We start from the raw sequence: 17,046 nt of genomic DNA on the forward strand, positions 1-17,046 counted from the left end.
GCTTTTTACCGTCTTTTTTTTTTTTTGTGCAGTCGGTGGATCAGCCTTATTTGTTTAAATTACCTGTTGTGATGAGGTTCCTCAAAGGTTTGCAACATTTGTTTCTGCCAGAGTCCTTTTTTATGTCACAGTGTGGGACTTAAATCTCGTCCTTATCTTCCTTATGTGCACCCCATTTGAGCCAATCCACAGTTGTCCACGGAGCCTTTTAAAATTAAAAAACTGTGTTTTTAATTGTCATATATCAGTTCGGTGTCTGAGTGAACCTCGGACACTCTGAGTTCACCCACCTTACGCCGAATTTTTTCCTGACAAACTGGTTTTGAGGACACGAGCTGCATTCCTGCCTCAAGTGGTAATACCCATTCATGTCGGACATGCTATCGTCCTTCCGACATTCCGCCTCACTCCTTGAATGAGAAGGACAGACTGCATTGCTTCAATCTCAAGCGAGCCCTCCGTTTGTATATTGATCGCAGCATGGACCATTGAGTGGACAATCAGATCTTTGTGAGTACTTCGAAGAAAAAAAGCAGGAAAAAGCAGTAAAAAAACAAGCACTGGCGTTGCCAATAGGTCTCGCAGTATGAAAGTTGGAGCTATTGGTTTTGTAAATGACAAAGCCCTTTATGTTTTTAAAATGAAAACAAAAATAAAAGGCATTGTTATTTGCAATTGTAATAGCTCCAACTTTCCTACTGCGAGACCTATTGGCAACACCAGTGCTTGTTTTTATCCCACTTCGACCACTGGTCTTATGGATTTCACCAGGAATGTTTGCATACACGCAGACACAAATGTACCAAGCGCTCTCTCCCTTTGCTTTGAAATTACTTAAAAATGTTGCTTATTTTGCGAAATATTGTATTTTCTCTTACTTAGTGCCCCTACCAATCCGCATTCCTCTCCCTTTCCATCGCGCCGTAGGCCTCTGTCAAGCCCCTGCTGGTCATATAATCTATTTTAACAGTATATGCCAGCATGTTTGTCGGGATATCTGAAGCCCCCCCACCGGTCTTAATGACCATGCCACTACGTCCCTGATCAGTTTGGCCAGAGGGCCGGGTTGTTATTGTTGGTTTGGAAGGATTCGTGTTGAAAACGCCTTCCATTACCATGTGAGGTGTTTGGATGGAGTGCAGTGAAACGAGTCATTTTGTGTGTTTTAAACTGCCCCCCCATTCCTCCCCGGCATCTCCCTCCCCCCCTCTCCTCGCCCCCGCCGGATAATGTTCGCTTTTTACGACAGCTAGAGCGGTCGAGTCAGCAATGAAAACCCCTCACAAATGGGCACAGCCCTGGTATATTTTAGTGAGAATTTAAACTTAATTGGCCGCGAGACCTAAAATATCACATTACACTTTGCAGGTCTAGACACACACGTGTCTGTTTGAGTGCGTGTGTGTATATGTATATGTATATGTATATATATATATATATATATATATATATATATATATATATATATATATATATATATATATATATATATACACACACTCACACACAACCTCAAAATACTCTACTCCAAGCATATTACGTGTGAAACATCGTGAATGTGTGGCAGAAAACTCGTACTTGGATAGACAGCAAATAGAGGGATAGAGACCGGAGGCGTTTCGTTGTACGAGCGAAACGAGTAACGACAGAAACTTTCAAAAGTAACAAAAATGACGTACGACACACTGACACAGACAGCCCTTCGTCGTCGTGGAAAACCTCCCGATCGTATTTATTTCCCCGCTGCAGCACACCTCCGTGAACTTTCATATTTATGTGAGGCGTGCCTGTGCAGCACGCGGCGAGGGTCTGTGTCTGTGCACTCGAACACATACTGTACACAACGCTGATGCATTTGTGCAGCATGGATGTGTGTCTGTGTACACGAACATACTGTACACAACGCTGATTCATTTGTGCAGCATGGATGTGTGTCTGTGTACACGAACATACTGTACACAACGCTGATTCATTTGTGCAGCATGGATGTGTGTCTGTGTACTCAAACATATTGTACACAAAACACTGATATACTTGTGCGGCGAGGGTGTGTGTGTACTCGAACATATTGTGCACACAAAAGTGATGTTCTTGTACAGCAAGCGGCATGGATGTATTTCTTTGAACGCGAAGATATTCTACTGAAAAGTTATACTTTCTTCTACAGCTAGCGGCGAGGTTGTGTGTGCTCTCGCACATACTGTACACAACACTCGTGTACTTGTGCAATAAGCGACACGATTGTGTGTGTTCTATAACATATTCTACACAACACTCGTAGCTACTTGTGCACAAAGCAGCAAGGTTGTGTGTGTGTACTCGAGCAGGTCATACGTGCTTCTGCTTCAAGAAAACAGGTATAGGTTAGTTTAGTATATACATCGATCTTTTGGGCGTGGTTCGTGTTGGTTCATATCTTTTTTATGTATGGTTCGCTCCTTAATGGTTAACTTCGAATCATATCTGGAACATAAATAGAGGTTTCCTTAGCAATTGGATGATAAAAACAACATTACTGTAGACTGTCAATAATGAAGATATTTTTAATTCTCAGGTCGTGACTTTACAATATCTGCATTTAGTCGGTTGGATCACACACACACTCACTCTCACTCACACATTCCCTCACTCGCTCTCTGGGATATGTGCACGCCCAATGGAGGCGAGTGACGCCCGAGCCCGAGGGGACGGGCTGTGAGTGGCACTGTAGGGCACTGCGGATACTCTGCTTGCCCCCTTAATTAGCCAACTAATTGTGTGAAGATGTCCAAGCAGAAATGTTATCGGCTCCGTAAGTACCAGTCTGCTGCTGTTCTTGGAATGAATGATTTTGGTGGTGATTACCTGTAGAAGCGGCATGCACGACTCTGCTAAAACCATTATGCAAACATATGCCCTGAGAGAAGCGCCCCGCCTCCCATTCAAGCAAAAAAACTAAATGCGGCCCTGCATGGGGCTCCATCATTTTAATTATAGCCGGTGAAGTGTTATAGCTTTCCCGAGCAACACAAGAAGATGGAGGCGCTGTGAGTACGACGCCGGCGCGATCTTTGTTGGTACAGTACAGAGCGTAGGTTTACATGCTTAAAATTAAATATGTGCTCAAGGGCTGAAGGGCCGGCCCTATGCGGAGCCCTGCCAAGCTCTAGTCCATGAAACCCATTTAAATAAACACTTGGGTGGTTGCCGGGTTGATGTGGAGCCTGCGGAAGGGACATTTCAGATCAAATAATGGAGGAAACGCAAACACACATCTTATGGTGTCTCAGAACTGTACATGGAATGCAGTGTTTTCAATTGTTATAGATGCCATGATTTTATTTGTTTAAATATATTTTACTTAGCAAACTCTGAACAGAGCTTAAAAAGACAAGAGGCTAATGCGGGGAGAGTGCGAGGACAAGAATGAAAAACAAGCGTTAAGAGCGGCCAGCCGGGAAACTGAAAGTACGGCTGGCCTGCGACCGGCCATGATTCAATTAGGGGAGGAGAAGCCGCAGAGCGCACGCTGGGCGAAGCCCTTTGATGTGCTGTGCAGCCGTGAATGCGCGTGCTTGTTTGGTCACGTGATTCACGTGAACTTAATGAAAACCGCACCAAGAAGCCCTTGGTTTGACAAGGATTTCGAGGACATGAATTCTCGCTCCGCTCAATGCGCTTGCGCTCATTGATCGGTCGCGAGCCCTAAAAACTACCTCTGACTGGGCAGTCAAATCTGCTCGGATTGAGGTATAAAGCCGCCCCTTCGCAGGGTTACAGGCTTATTCCACTAGAGGTAAGGCTGCTGATGCTGTGTTGGCAAGCGGAGTACCCTTTCTGAAAATCTGTTAGGCTGCTACTTTGACCTCAGTGCACACATTCATGAAGCACTACTTCCTTAACTGTCAAGTCCATAGGGATGGGCATTTTGCCTTTTGTGTAGAGCCATTCCACCGACCATCCACCTGGGGAGGTACTGCTTTTGTATCTTATATACAGTGTGAGAAATCTGCAGTTAGAAGAATCACAAGAAGAAAAAGTTACATCGCTTCAGTAACTCCCTTTCTGGTGGATACTCTATCTAACCGAAGGCACCTTATTGCCCTCCCACCTCCCCTTTCTGTAGAATAGTCTTTTTCAGCTAAAAAGGTCTGCACATTGGTGAAGCCAATTTGCAGAAGGGCTCTGTGTCTGAGGGTGCAAACGAGCCTTCAAATGCAACTGACTTGTGCGTGCCTGGGTGTTGCTTATATGCAGACTTGCTGGTTGCATCCAGAGTGGAACAACATCTGTCCGGAGCCACACGACTTCACCTACTGTGCACAGGAGTACTGCTACCATTTTTTCTTATCAAGTCTGACACCTAGGGAAATTTCCATATGGTACGGTTGGAAAGAGTATCCACCAGAAAGGGCGTTACCAAAGGTAAGTAGCTTTTTCTTCAGGGCTGCATCTTTGGTATCTGTGGAGAGGGTTCACATCAGTACTGTGTGTATTGTTTGTTTAGGCCCACGCATTCTCCTTGGTTCCTGCCCCTGTATGTACACCTTTCAGATTCAGTTCTGTAGGTACTTCCTAAACTTTGTTAGTGACTCACTTGAGTATTGCAAAAGTGCAACCAAACACCCTTAGGCAAGTTTATCTGCCTAGCCTTCTCTGGTATGAATCAAAATAAAGTGGAGCTCAACCTGCAGAAATGAAACCTTCTAGGGTGGTAGCTTGGGAGAGGATTTCAGGTGCGGTACCTGTAAACGTCATTAGAAGTAACTATCATTTTAACTGGATCCTTACTTTTGGGGTAATGCCAGTGATAATTTCTATTGCCTTTTCATTGCTCCTCTCTAGGGATGACAGTGTATATAAGTGATACTTAGTGACTACTAATGCTGCAAATTGAACTACAGTCAGTTATTTGATAATAGAGAAGAATATGTGCTCTCTGCAGTAATCTAGGGTACCTTGCTCTTCAAATTGATATTCTCTTCATTGCTTTTGTATTTTTTTTTTTACATTTGCAGTTGAAAATGTAAGTAATTTGGCATATAACCAAACCAGATCCAACAGTGCACCAGCTATAGTCTCGCTACAGGTTCTTGTGTCTTTCTAGCCACGGTATTGATATGCTCCCTCGAATGAGGGTAGCCGGGATTTTTATGGATAAATCCAGCCCATTGACGAGCCGCTTCTTCTTTTCCAGAGCATCCTGCTTTCACACCCGAAGAGTGTTTTCAGCGTATCAGCCGCCGCATGCGCTCAGCACTGAGACGCCGACAGATACCAATGGTGAGTTGCGTTCAGGAGAAGTGCAGTGGTTGATGTGAGTGAGATGCTGCCATCTCCCACATTAAACATTGGAGTAGGTTAGGGAGTGTGAGTGATGTCTGGTACGATAGAAAAAGGACATGTGATCTCTAATGCCAGATAAACGACCTGCTGGGGGAAGCCAACAGCATGAATTCTAGAGCACAGAACAACGAATATTCAAGAAAGTATTCATTTAGAAGAGGTCGTAGAATAGTTACAAATTGTGATTGTGAAAAGGCAGCAATTGTACTGGTAAAGCAGAGGCCAGGATTTGACCCTATGTGATGAGGTACGGTGGGCAAGACCAGTCATTAGGGAAAAAAAGAGAGGTGAATAGGGCATACGGGTTTACAAGAGCTTAAGATAATAAAGATGTCCATGGTGTACTTGGTGTAAAATATGGCAGCAGATTTACCTTTAAGACAACCCTGTATTGTTGTCTTTCTGAACTAGTATCGCTCCTTGATCTTATGCAGAGATCATGGTAAGATATTTTATAATGAATTTCCTATGATTGAGGTATCTTGGCAGACCCATCTGGTAGGAAATAGGGATCAAATTGAAAGGTTTGAGGCATGTGGGCTGCTGAATTCATATCTGTGCATAGATCGCCGCCTAGCGTTGGGTCCGGATGATTGCACATTGTTGTCCTGGAAGAGTCTTTGAAGAATCACGAGATAGGTGGCTCCTCCCATGGACTCCAGTGCGCATGGGCATCCTCTCCATCCTTAGATTGTTTTTTTCCGCCATTGGGTTCGGATGTGATTTCCAACTCGGAGTTCGGAATCGATAAACAACTTTTCCAAAAGGCCTTCGGGGGCGTCGGTATTGTTATTGCGATCGGTACCAACAACTTTCTTTCTGTAGTTTCTACTTGAAACGTCGAATCGGGCCGCGTGGCCTTTTCGACACCAAAAGGCCTATCGTCGATGGAACGAAGTCCATTCAAAAGATGCCCCAACTGTAACTCAAAATTTCCACACATAGATAAACACCCTGTGTGTAACAAGTGTTTATCTCCGGAACACAATGAAGCTGACTGCTTAGCTTGTATGCAGTTTCGATCGAAGAAAACACTTCGGCTTCGAAGAGCAGCGAGACAGACGATGCAGAAGCCAGCGCCTGAGCCGGAGAACATCTTTAAAGATGACGAAGAAATCGTCGAAGCTGAGGACTCAGACCAACAGTCGGAGCAGGGGTCGGAACATGACTCCAGCTACTACGTCTACGACGAAGACGACATCGTCGAGGTAGGGGATGACGATCCAGGCATAGGAGCCGTTGAGGACGACTCCGGCGAGGACACGGGGCCAACCGTGAGTACGGAGCCCAGTAATGTTACTGATACGCTTCCAGAGGCTCAGGTCGAGGCATCGCCAGAAGGCCTTAGCCAAGACCCTAACATCAATTCTATAGCCCCGCAATTCTGCCCGGCTAAGAATATAAAAAAAGAGCCATCACTGCAACATTACCATTCCTTGGTAATATCACAACAAAAAGTGAAGGAAGCAAAACAGAAGCCGAAACTGATAGACTTTACAGTCTTCGGACCGAGCGGTGCGGATCCATCAGCGCCGAACAAAAACAAAATGGCCGTCGACCCGGCTGCGTCGCATATGAGGGTTGTCGAGCCGAGAGCCAGCACACCCAGAGACATGCCTAAGCTGAAGGCCGTCGAACCGACAAGATCGATGTCGACGCCAGGCAACATAAACAAAGGACTCCCACAGAAGATGGTTGTCGAACCGAAGCGAAACGTCGACAAGCCAAAGACGGTGCAAACAAAGACACTCGACCCGAAAGGAAGAATCGAGGCAAAGGGGTCCGTCGATCCGAGGCAACAAATCATCGCTCCGAAGCAGCAGGCTTCGAAGACGATACAAAAACAAAAAGTGGTTGTCGAACCAAAGAAAACTGTCGGATCGAGCACAATTTCGGCACCGAAGAAGTTCATCCAGCCGAAAAAGACTGTGGGGACACAAAAGTCCCTCGGGCCGATAAAGTTTGGACTTCCACCGCACATGAGGCAGAAACAGGTCGAACCAACATTGGAAATCGACCCGACGCAAACTAAAAAGCCAAACACGGGGAAAAGAGCTCAAGCACATGAAGAGCAAGAGCCCTCGACAGAAGAACAATCAAAACTGTACGTCGACCCCGATACTGGCAAAGTTACCCTGTTAAAAAGGAAAATCCGACCAGACATTTACTCTGAAACCTATAAAATACCATTAAAGAAAAAAAGAGACTCTTCTACATCTCCAACTCTTTTTGAGCCAATCAGACCACATGTGCAAGAGACTTATACATATTCCCCCACACACACAGATAAAGAAGTGGAATTATTATTATTATTATTATAGATTTTATAAAGCGCTTGGTTACACCTGCTGGTGTGTCCCCGCGCTAGAAGCTGCTGTCTGTTTCCTTAAGAGTGGAATTCTTGTTGCGGCTCGAAGTTGCGGATAATGAGCTTTATAATTATCCTGTGAACAATGACCAGGACAACCAAACTCAACAATGGTCTGACCCTGTAGATCCTGTAGACTCTCAGCCCATGGAAGACAATACTGCATACTCTGTAAAAACTTCACCTACAGAGGACACAGCTGCTTTCAATGCATTGCTAGAAAGAGCAGCATACAACCACCACGTGGAAATGCATGCAGACCCCATTGAGAAAGACTTCCTTTTTGATACTTTCAACACCTCTGAAAGATCAGTGAAAACATTGCCAATGTTAAAGGGTGTGCTTAAACACGCAGTGGACATATTCAAGGAACCAACCAGGGCACAAGTCATTAACACCAGGATAGAAAAGAAATATAGGCCAGCACCAGTGGACTCTACCTACATTAAGGGACAGCTACCTTTAGACTCTTTGGTAGTATCCAATGCACGCAAACGTGCAAATTCGCAAACTACTGGCGAGGCTCCACCTCCAGACATGGAGTCTAAGATTCTGGAGGCCTCGGGCAAAAGGGTAGCTGCTCAAGCAGCTAACATATGGAGAATCTCAAGCACACAAGCCCTGTTAACCAGGTATGACAGGGCCCATTACGACACACTAGAGCAGATTTTCCAGCATCTCCCTGACCTTTATAAGGAACAGGCAGAATACCTAATACAAGAGGGAAAGCTCATATCTAACGCCTCCATTAAGTGTGCGCTAGATGCGGCAGACACAGCAGCCAGGGCTATCAATACCAGTGTCATGCTTAGACGACATGGGTGGCTCCGCATATCTGGGTTTAAAAATGAGGTTCAGAGCACTTTACTCAATCAACCTGTGAACCCTGACTATTTGTTTGGCCCTAATGTGGACACAATATTAGACAGGATGAAAAAAGATACCGAGACAGCCAAGTCTTTGGGAGCCTTGCAGTCACAACAATAGATAGGGGGCTCCTTTCGTCGCTCTGGCAACAGAGGAGCTGCAAGAGCAGGCTCAGCACAGCAAACCTCCTACAACCAGGGGAACACGCAAAACAGCTATAACAAAAACAGTAGAGGTGGATACCGTGGAAATAACAGTAAGAGTAGAGGACGAGGGAATAACACCACCAGATCCTCTACTAATACCAAACAGTGACTTTTCGTCACTACCCCCAGACCATGTAACACCGTTTGGGGGAAGATTACAGCAGTTCCTGCAAGTCTGGGAAAACATCACCACAGACAAGTGGGTGAGGCAAATTATCCAGCATGGCCATTGCCTAGAATTAACCTCCACACCGCCCAACATTCCCCCAAGACACCGTCCTATGTCCGCAGAACACCTACACTTATTGCAGCAGGAAGTCATCAGCATGCTACAAAAAGGGGCCATATAACTAGTACCCTTGGAACACCAGGGTACAGGGGTGTACTCACTGTACTTTCTAATCCCCAAAAAGGACGGGTCTCTCAGACCAATTTTGGACCTCAGACCCCTAAACCAATACATTTTATCAGAGCATTTCCACATGCTCACTCTACAGCAAGTGCTACCACTGTTGCGTCAAGGAGACTTTCTCGCAACACTAGACCTCAAAGACGCATATTTCCATATACCAGTACACCCAGCACACAGGAAATATCTCCGGTTTACAATACAAAATCAGCACTACCAATTCAAAGTCCTTCCTTTTTGGGTAACAACAGCCCCAAGAGTTTTCACCAAGTGCCTGGCAACAGTAGCTGCACATCTGAGAAGACAGCATATTCATGTCCATCCATATCTCGACGACTGGCTAATACATGCACAGTCAGCCCAGCAATGTGCCAGCCACATGTCACGCACTATTCACCTCTTGCACAGTTTAGGTTTCTTGCTGAACTATCTAAAGTCCCATCTTCAGCCGGCCCACGTACAACAATACCTGGGAGCGACTATAGACACTCTGGCAGGGAAGGCACAACCCAATTCTGTCCGTATAAACAGCATTCAGACGCTAATCCAAAGGTTCAGGCCCCAACACTCGCTTCCAGCCCGAGTGTTTATGCAACAAATTGGCATGCTGGCCTCGTGCATCTTCATAGTCCCTCACGCAAGACTACACATGCGTCCGCTGCAGGAGTGCCTAGCACGTCAGTGGAACCAGGCTCAAGGACAATTAAGCGACCTAGTGTTGGTGACCAGTCGTGCATACAACTCTCTGCATTCCTGAAATCCACAAAACCTTTGCAAGGGACGACTGTTCCAAGAGCCTGTACCACAAATAGTCTTAACCACGGATGCATCCCTGATAGGGTGGGGAGCCCATGTCCTCCACCACACAGTACAGGCTTATGGACCATGCGGCAAAAGAAAATGCACATCAACCTACTGGAGCTGATGGCAATATTTATGGCAATGAAAGCTTTCAAAGTGCATCTCTGCAACAAGACCGTGTTGATCCGGACGGACAACATGACTGCGATGTACTACATACAGAAACAGGGAGGAACACACTCTCCACAGCTGTCACATCTAGCTCAGAGAATGTGGAAGTGGGCCATTCAAAGAAACATTTTTCTCATGGCAGAACACCTCCCAGGCAAGGACAATCAAATAGCGGATCTGCTCAGCAGACACAGCCAACAGATGCACGAGTGGGAGATTCATCCCACAGTACTTCAGCCATTCTTCCAACAGTGGGGACAACCAGAGATAGACCTGTTCGCCACAAAAGAAAATGCAAAATGCCGGTACTTCGCCGCAAAGTTCCCACACCCGCAGTCTCAGGGCAATGCGATATGGATGAACTGGTCAGGCAAATTTGCCTACGCTTTTCCACCAGCAATGTTGATACCGCTAGTGGCACGCAAACTGCGCCAGCACTCCATGACGCTAATCCTAGTTGCTCCAACATGGGCGAGGCAACAGTGGTACACCACGTTCCTAGAACTTTCCGTGGTGCCTCATCAAAGACTAAAACTAACACCCAGTCTCTTAACGCAAAGCCATGGAGACATTCAGCACCCAGATCCGCAGCAGCTGAACCTTGAAATCTGGCTCCTGAAGTCATAGAGTTTAGCTACCTAAACTTATCTCCTGACTTCATGAACATTATCAAAGAGGCAAGAAGACCTACCACAAGAGCATGCTATGGGGCAAAGTGGAAACGTTTTGTCATTTACTGTAACAACAATGACATAAACCCACTAGACGCATCAACTCAAAATATCATATGCTATCTTTTGCACCTTCACCCCTGCAATCTAGCCTATACCTCCATAAGGATGCACTTAGCTGCCATAGCAGCTTACCTTCAGAACAGGCAGCACCTTTCGCTATTCAGAGTGCCTGCAATTAAAGCATTCATGGAGGGGCTCAAACGAGTGATCCCCCCCCCCCCCAAGACACCCACCTTCACCTGTGTGGAACCTAAACGTTGTTTTAACCAGACTAATGGGACCACCTTTTGAACCTTTACACTCGTGTGAAATACAATTTTTAACATGGAAGGTGGCTTTTCTCGTAGCGATTACTTCGCTTAGAAGAGTTAGCGAGCTGCAAGCCCTAACTATTCAAGAACCATTCTTCCAAATTCACGCAAATAGGGTCGTGCTTAGGACAAACCCAAAATTTATGCCAAAAGTGGTATCCCACTTCCACATCAATCAAACAATAGAACTTCCTGTGTTCTTCCCAAATCCACAGTCAGTTCCTGAAAGGGCTCTACACACACTAGATGTTAAGAGGGCTCTCCTATACTACATAGACAGGACAAAAGATTTCAGGAAGACAAAACAGTTGTTAGTTGCTTTTTCACCACAACACAAAGGAAACCCCATAGTTAAGTGCATTCAAATATGTTATCCTAAGGCAAAACGCACTTTAACAGTTCCCCCAAGAGCGCATTCTACACGCAAAATGGGGGCATCCATGGCTTTCCTAGGAAACATTCCTCTAGAAGAAATCTGTAAAGCAGCCACATGGACCACTATACATACTTTCACAAAACACTATTGTGTAGATGTACATTCCAAGCAGCAAGCTGCTGTAGGACAGGCTGTTCTAAAGACTCTATTTCAGACTGCTGCAGCTGGCACAGGTAGCCACTGCTAAGGGAGAGACTGCTATACATTCTTTGCACAGATATGAATTCAGCAGCCCACATGCCTCGAACGGAATATGCTACCTACCAGTATGCATCTGTTCTTGGCATGTAGGGCTGCTGACATTCATATTGCCTACCCTCCTCCCCGGTGCCTGTCGCAGCTGTAGCATTCATTCTAACTCTCACTTTCTTGCATGGACATCTTTTACTGTACAACACTCCATCTCTGCCACAATGGCGAAAAACAATCTAAGGATGGAGAGGATGCCCATGCGCACTGTAGCCCATGAGAGGAGCCACCTATCTCGTGATACTTCGAAGACTCTTCCAGGACAACAATGTGCAATCATCCGGACCCAACACTAGGCTGCGATCTATGCACAAATATGAATGTCAGCAACCCTACATGCCAAGACCAGATGCATACTGGTAAGTAGCATATTCCTTATGTGCAAAGTTGATCCTGCTTATGTTCTCTGAATCGGAGCCCTTCCGAGGAAGCATGTGAGGGTGCTTCTTCAGATTTTCTAAGGAAGAATGCAGCTTTGATGTGATGAGCGCTGTGTAGAATGTGCTTGTCCGCATCTAAGCGGCAAGAGGAGAATACAGAGGAGAGCTTTTAGCGGCCACTCAGTCCTGCAGTCGTAGTGGCTCTATGCTAACCAATGAATACAAAGGAAAACGTATAGCGGCTGGGCAATACTGTAGATATAGGGCTATATGCTAACAAATTAATACAGAGGAAAGCGTATAGCGGCTGGGCAATACTGTAGATATAGGGCTCTATGCTAACAAATGAATACAGAGGAAAGCGTATAGCGGCTGGGCAATACTGTAGATATAGGGCTCTATGCTAACAAATGAATGCAGAGGAAAATGTATAGCAGCTGGGCAATACTGCAGATATAGGGATATATGCTAACAAATGAATGCAGAGGAAAACGTATAGCGGCTGGGCAATACTGCAGAAATAGGGCTATATGCTAACCAATGAATACAAAGGAAAACGTATAGCGGCTGGGCAATACTGTAAATATAGGGCTATATGCTAACCAATGAATACAAAGGAAAACGTATAGCGGCTGGGCAATACTGTAAATATAGGGCTATATGCTAACCAATGAATACAAAGGAAAACGTATAGCGGCTGGGCAATACTGCAGATATAGGGCTATATGCTAACCAATGAATACAAAGGAAAACGTATAGCAGCTGGGCAATACTGCAGATATAGGGCTATATGCTAACCAATGAATACAAAGGAAACGTATAGCGGCTGGGCAATACTGTAGATATAGGGCTATATGCTAACAAATGAATGCAGAGGAAAACGTATAGCGGCTGGGCAATACTGCAGAAATAGGGCTATATGCTAACCAATGAATACAAAGGAAAACGTATAGCGGCTGGGCAATACTGTAAATATAGGGCTATATGCTAACCAATGAATACAAAGGAAAACGTATAGCGGCTGGGCAATACTGCAGATATAGGGCTATATGCTAACCAATGAATACAAAGGAAAACGTATAGCAGCTGGGCAATACTGCAGATATAGGGCTATATGCTAACCAATGAATACAAAGGAAACGTATAGCGGCTGGGCAATACTGTAGATATAGGGCTATATGCTAACCAATGAATACAAAGGAAAATGTATAGCAGCTGGGCAATACTGCAGATATAGGGCTATATGCTAACAAATTAATACAGAGGAAAGCATATAGCGGCTGGGCAATACTGCAGATATAGGGCTCTATGCTAACAAATGAATACAGAGGAAAACGTATAGCGGCTGGGCAATACTGCAGATATAGGGATATATGCTAACAAATGAATACAGAGGAAAACGTATAGCGGCTGGGCAATACTGCAGGTATAGGGATATATGCTAACAAATGAATGCAGAGGAAAACGTATAGCGGCTGGGCAATACTGCAGATATAGGGCTATATGCTAACCAATGAATACAAAGGAAAACGTATAGCGGCTGGGCAATACTGCAGATATAGGGCTATATGCTAACCAATGAATACAAAGGAAAACGTATAGCGGCTGGGCAATACTGCAGATATAGGGCTATATGCTAACCAATGAATACAAAGGAAAATGTATAGCGGCTGGGCAATACTGCAGGTATAGGGATATATGCTAACAAATGAATACAGAGGAAAACGTATAGCGGCTGGGCAATACTGTAGATATAGGAATATATGCTAACAAATGAATACAGAGGAAAACGTACAGCGGCTGGGCAATACTGTAGATATAGGGCTATATGCTAACCAATGAATACAAAGGAAAACGTATAGCGGCTGGGCAATACTGCAGATATAGGGCTCTATGCTAACAAATGAATAAAGAGGAAAGCGTATAGCGGCTGGGCAATACTGCAGATATAGGGCTATATGCTAACAAATGAATACAGAGGAAAACGTATAGCGGCTGGGCAATACTGTAGATATAGGAATATATGCTAACCAATGAATACAAAGGAAACGTATAGCGGCTGGGCAATACTGCAGATATAGGGATATATGCTAACAAATGAATAAAGAGGAAAGCATATAGCGGCTGGGCAATACTGCAGTCATAGTGGCTATATGCTAACAAATTAATAGAGGAAAGCGTATAGCGGCTGGGCAATACTGCAGATATAGGGCTATATGCTAACAAATTAATACAGAGGAAAGCATATAGCGGCTGGGCAATACTGCAGATATAGGGCTATATGCTAACAAATGAATACAAAGGAAAACGTATAGCGGCTGGGCAATACTGCAGATATAGGGCTATATGCTAACAAATGAATGCAGAGGAAAGCGTATAGCGGCTGGGCAATACTGCAGAAATAGGGCTCTATGCTAACAAATGAATACAAAGGAAAACGTACAGCGGCTGGGCAATACTGCAGGTATAGGGATATATGCTAACAAATGAATGCAGAGGAAAGCGTATAGCGGCTGGGCAATACTGCAGAAATAGGGCTATATGCTAACAAATTAATAGAGGAAAACGTATAGCGGCTGGGCAATACTGTAGATATAGGGCTATATGCTAACAAATTAATACAGAGGAAAGCGTATAGCGGCTGGGCAATACTGCCGTCATAGTGGCTATATGCTAACAGATTAATACAGAGAAAAGCGTATAGTGGCTGGGCAATACTGCAGATATAGGGCTATATGCTAACAAATGAATACAGAGAAAAACGTACAGCGGTTGAGAAATACTGCAGAATACAGAGGAAAGCGTATAGCAGCCAGCCAATACATGCAGTTATATGGCTATATGCTAACAAATGTCTGACCGTGGACGTTTCTGGGCAGATGTTTAGCTGAAATGACAAACCACTTTTAAAGTGAATAGTTGGTATTTTTAAGGATGTTAGTTTTAACCCAGTCCTGAACTCCTTTAATTGTCTGTAAGCTTTAATGAGGAAGAGGTCAGTGGTCTTCCATCTGTCTGTCAATTGATATTGGCAAAAGGACATACAGAGAATGAACACAATTGGTCATATGGAAGACCTTGTGGCACCACCAATTGCACAATAACAAATAAAGAAAAAAGAAGCTACTAAATTGGCAACCCGATTGGTTATTCCCTTCATAAAGATGATATGGTTGATGGTTATCAATAAAGCAGAAAAGGCCAGTAGCGTTAAGACTCCGACTCGGTGCTGAAATAGTGCCTTTGATTGCATGTGATACTCCTTTTTAGAGACCAGCACCGACAGACTTTTGACCCGGAGAAAGTAGCAGGGTAAGAAAGAAAAAAAATGACACAGGGATATGCAAGCTTGAAAATGACCCTGCAAGAGGGAGATGAAGACAGGAAGAGTAGAGTGGTGCAAGAAAAAGCATGAGGTGCAATCAAGAGTAGGCTGGCTTCGTATTCAGCAAACCCCAATATGTGTTACCATGGTGGTGAGCTCCTTGAGCAATCTGTGGTCGCCTCCACTTATTATTTTAAAAATGAAGCACTGCACAGATGGAGACACTTTTGTCTGCTGATTGAAAGACCTTCTGAGTCAGGATTAAAATCGTCCTGAAATTCATCTTGGATTGGATTCTAGCCACATTTGTTTGATTGTCCTCTCTGTACAACAATACATCTATAAGTGGAAAATTAGATCGGGATTTAATTTTTTTTGTATTGTTCTATCCATCGACTGCCTCCATTTGGCCTGAGAATTGCAGCTTGATAGTGAGCAAAAAATGCAGTGTTTGAATTGAGAAAAGCTTTAAGTAAGGTAAACTAGACCAGAGCAGTGCAGTATTTTTAAGTAAAGAACAGAGATCCTAAATTGATTATTGGAGATACATATGTCAAGGACAGTTTAGTTAACAAAGGAAAGCATCTGAAGAAAGCGATACATTGATTCCTTACTTATGCTGACAAGATCATTTATTGGTAAATGTTTGTGTGTGTGGTGCTAAATCAGAAGGTGGATCTGATTTTTAGAACTCCAAATCTTGCTTTGGTGTGCTATAATTTTTGAGCAGCTGTGGGGTTTCAGCTTTAAAGATGGTCTGTGTTAAAAATATCTCCATTGTTAGCACAGTTAAACCTGGGTCAATTATACAGTGATGTAGAAGGGGTCTGCAGTTGACTGTCTCCAATGCAACTGAGTGATGATCGTGTCTGAAAGAAAAATAATTATTGCTGGAACTTGATGCCCGCTTCGGAAGGTTCCCATGTTAGTCTCTTGTCCACTGGTGAGACTCCAGATGTTGACCTAGTTAGAGACATGGAAGAATAAGTGCCCCAGGTAGATTTTGATGTGTTCCTCTTATGCTGCAGGATTTCGTTGGAGTCTGGTGTGTGTGTCCTTGATTGCCGTACTGTACTGCAAGGGTGTGATGTAGTTCTGTCAGTTGACGTTTGCTTTCTTTAGTCTCCTGTAGAGAGATGAAGGATATTCTCTTTTATGGAGTTGCTCTAGGGGCTAATGTTCAGAACCTCTTCCTTCATTATTTAACATCTGAAAGAGATCAAATACAGAAGTAATTTCTCTTTGAGATACTTGCAGAGAATGGAAAGACCAGCTCAGTATCATCCACCTCCTTAGCCTGACCTTCACTGTCAACGATTTTGATGTTGAATGTTAACCCTCAATTAAGTGTGACTGAATATCATGGGCCCTGACATAAAATAGTTGACGCACCTACTTCTCTTCCAGGGGATACTCATTAATAGTCATAAGCACTGAATTATCTCCGCCCATGAGCGGGGACCC

At 44.4% G+C, this 17,046-nt stretch overlaps 1 protein-coding gene across 1 annotated transcript in view; it reads left to right on the forward strand.

Moving 5' to 3' along the window:
• R3HDM4 (R3H domain containing 4) overlaps positions 1-17,046 on the forward strand; it is a 236,759-nt gene that overhangs the window by 130,756 nt on the left and 88,957 nt on the right. The window contains exon 5 of the mRNA XM_086946720.1: positions 5,177-5,262. Within this exon, the coding sequence (XP_086802846.1) occupies positions 5,177-5,262 (86 nt within the window). The remainder of the gene's footprint in view (positions 1-5,176; positions 5,263-17,046) is intronic.

The sequence above is a fragment of the Lissotriton vulgaris genome, chromosome 12 (assembly GCF_964263255.1).
Source record: "Lissotriton vulgaris chromosome 12, aLisVul1.2, whole genome shotgun sequence".
Taxonomy (NCBI): Eukaryota; Metazoa; Chordata; class Amphibia; order Caudata; family Salamandridae; genus Lissotriton; species Lissotriton vulgaris.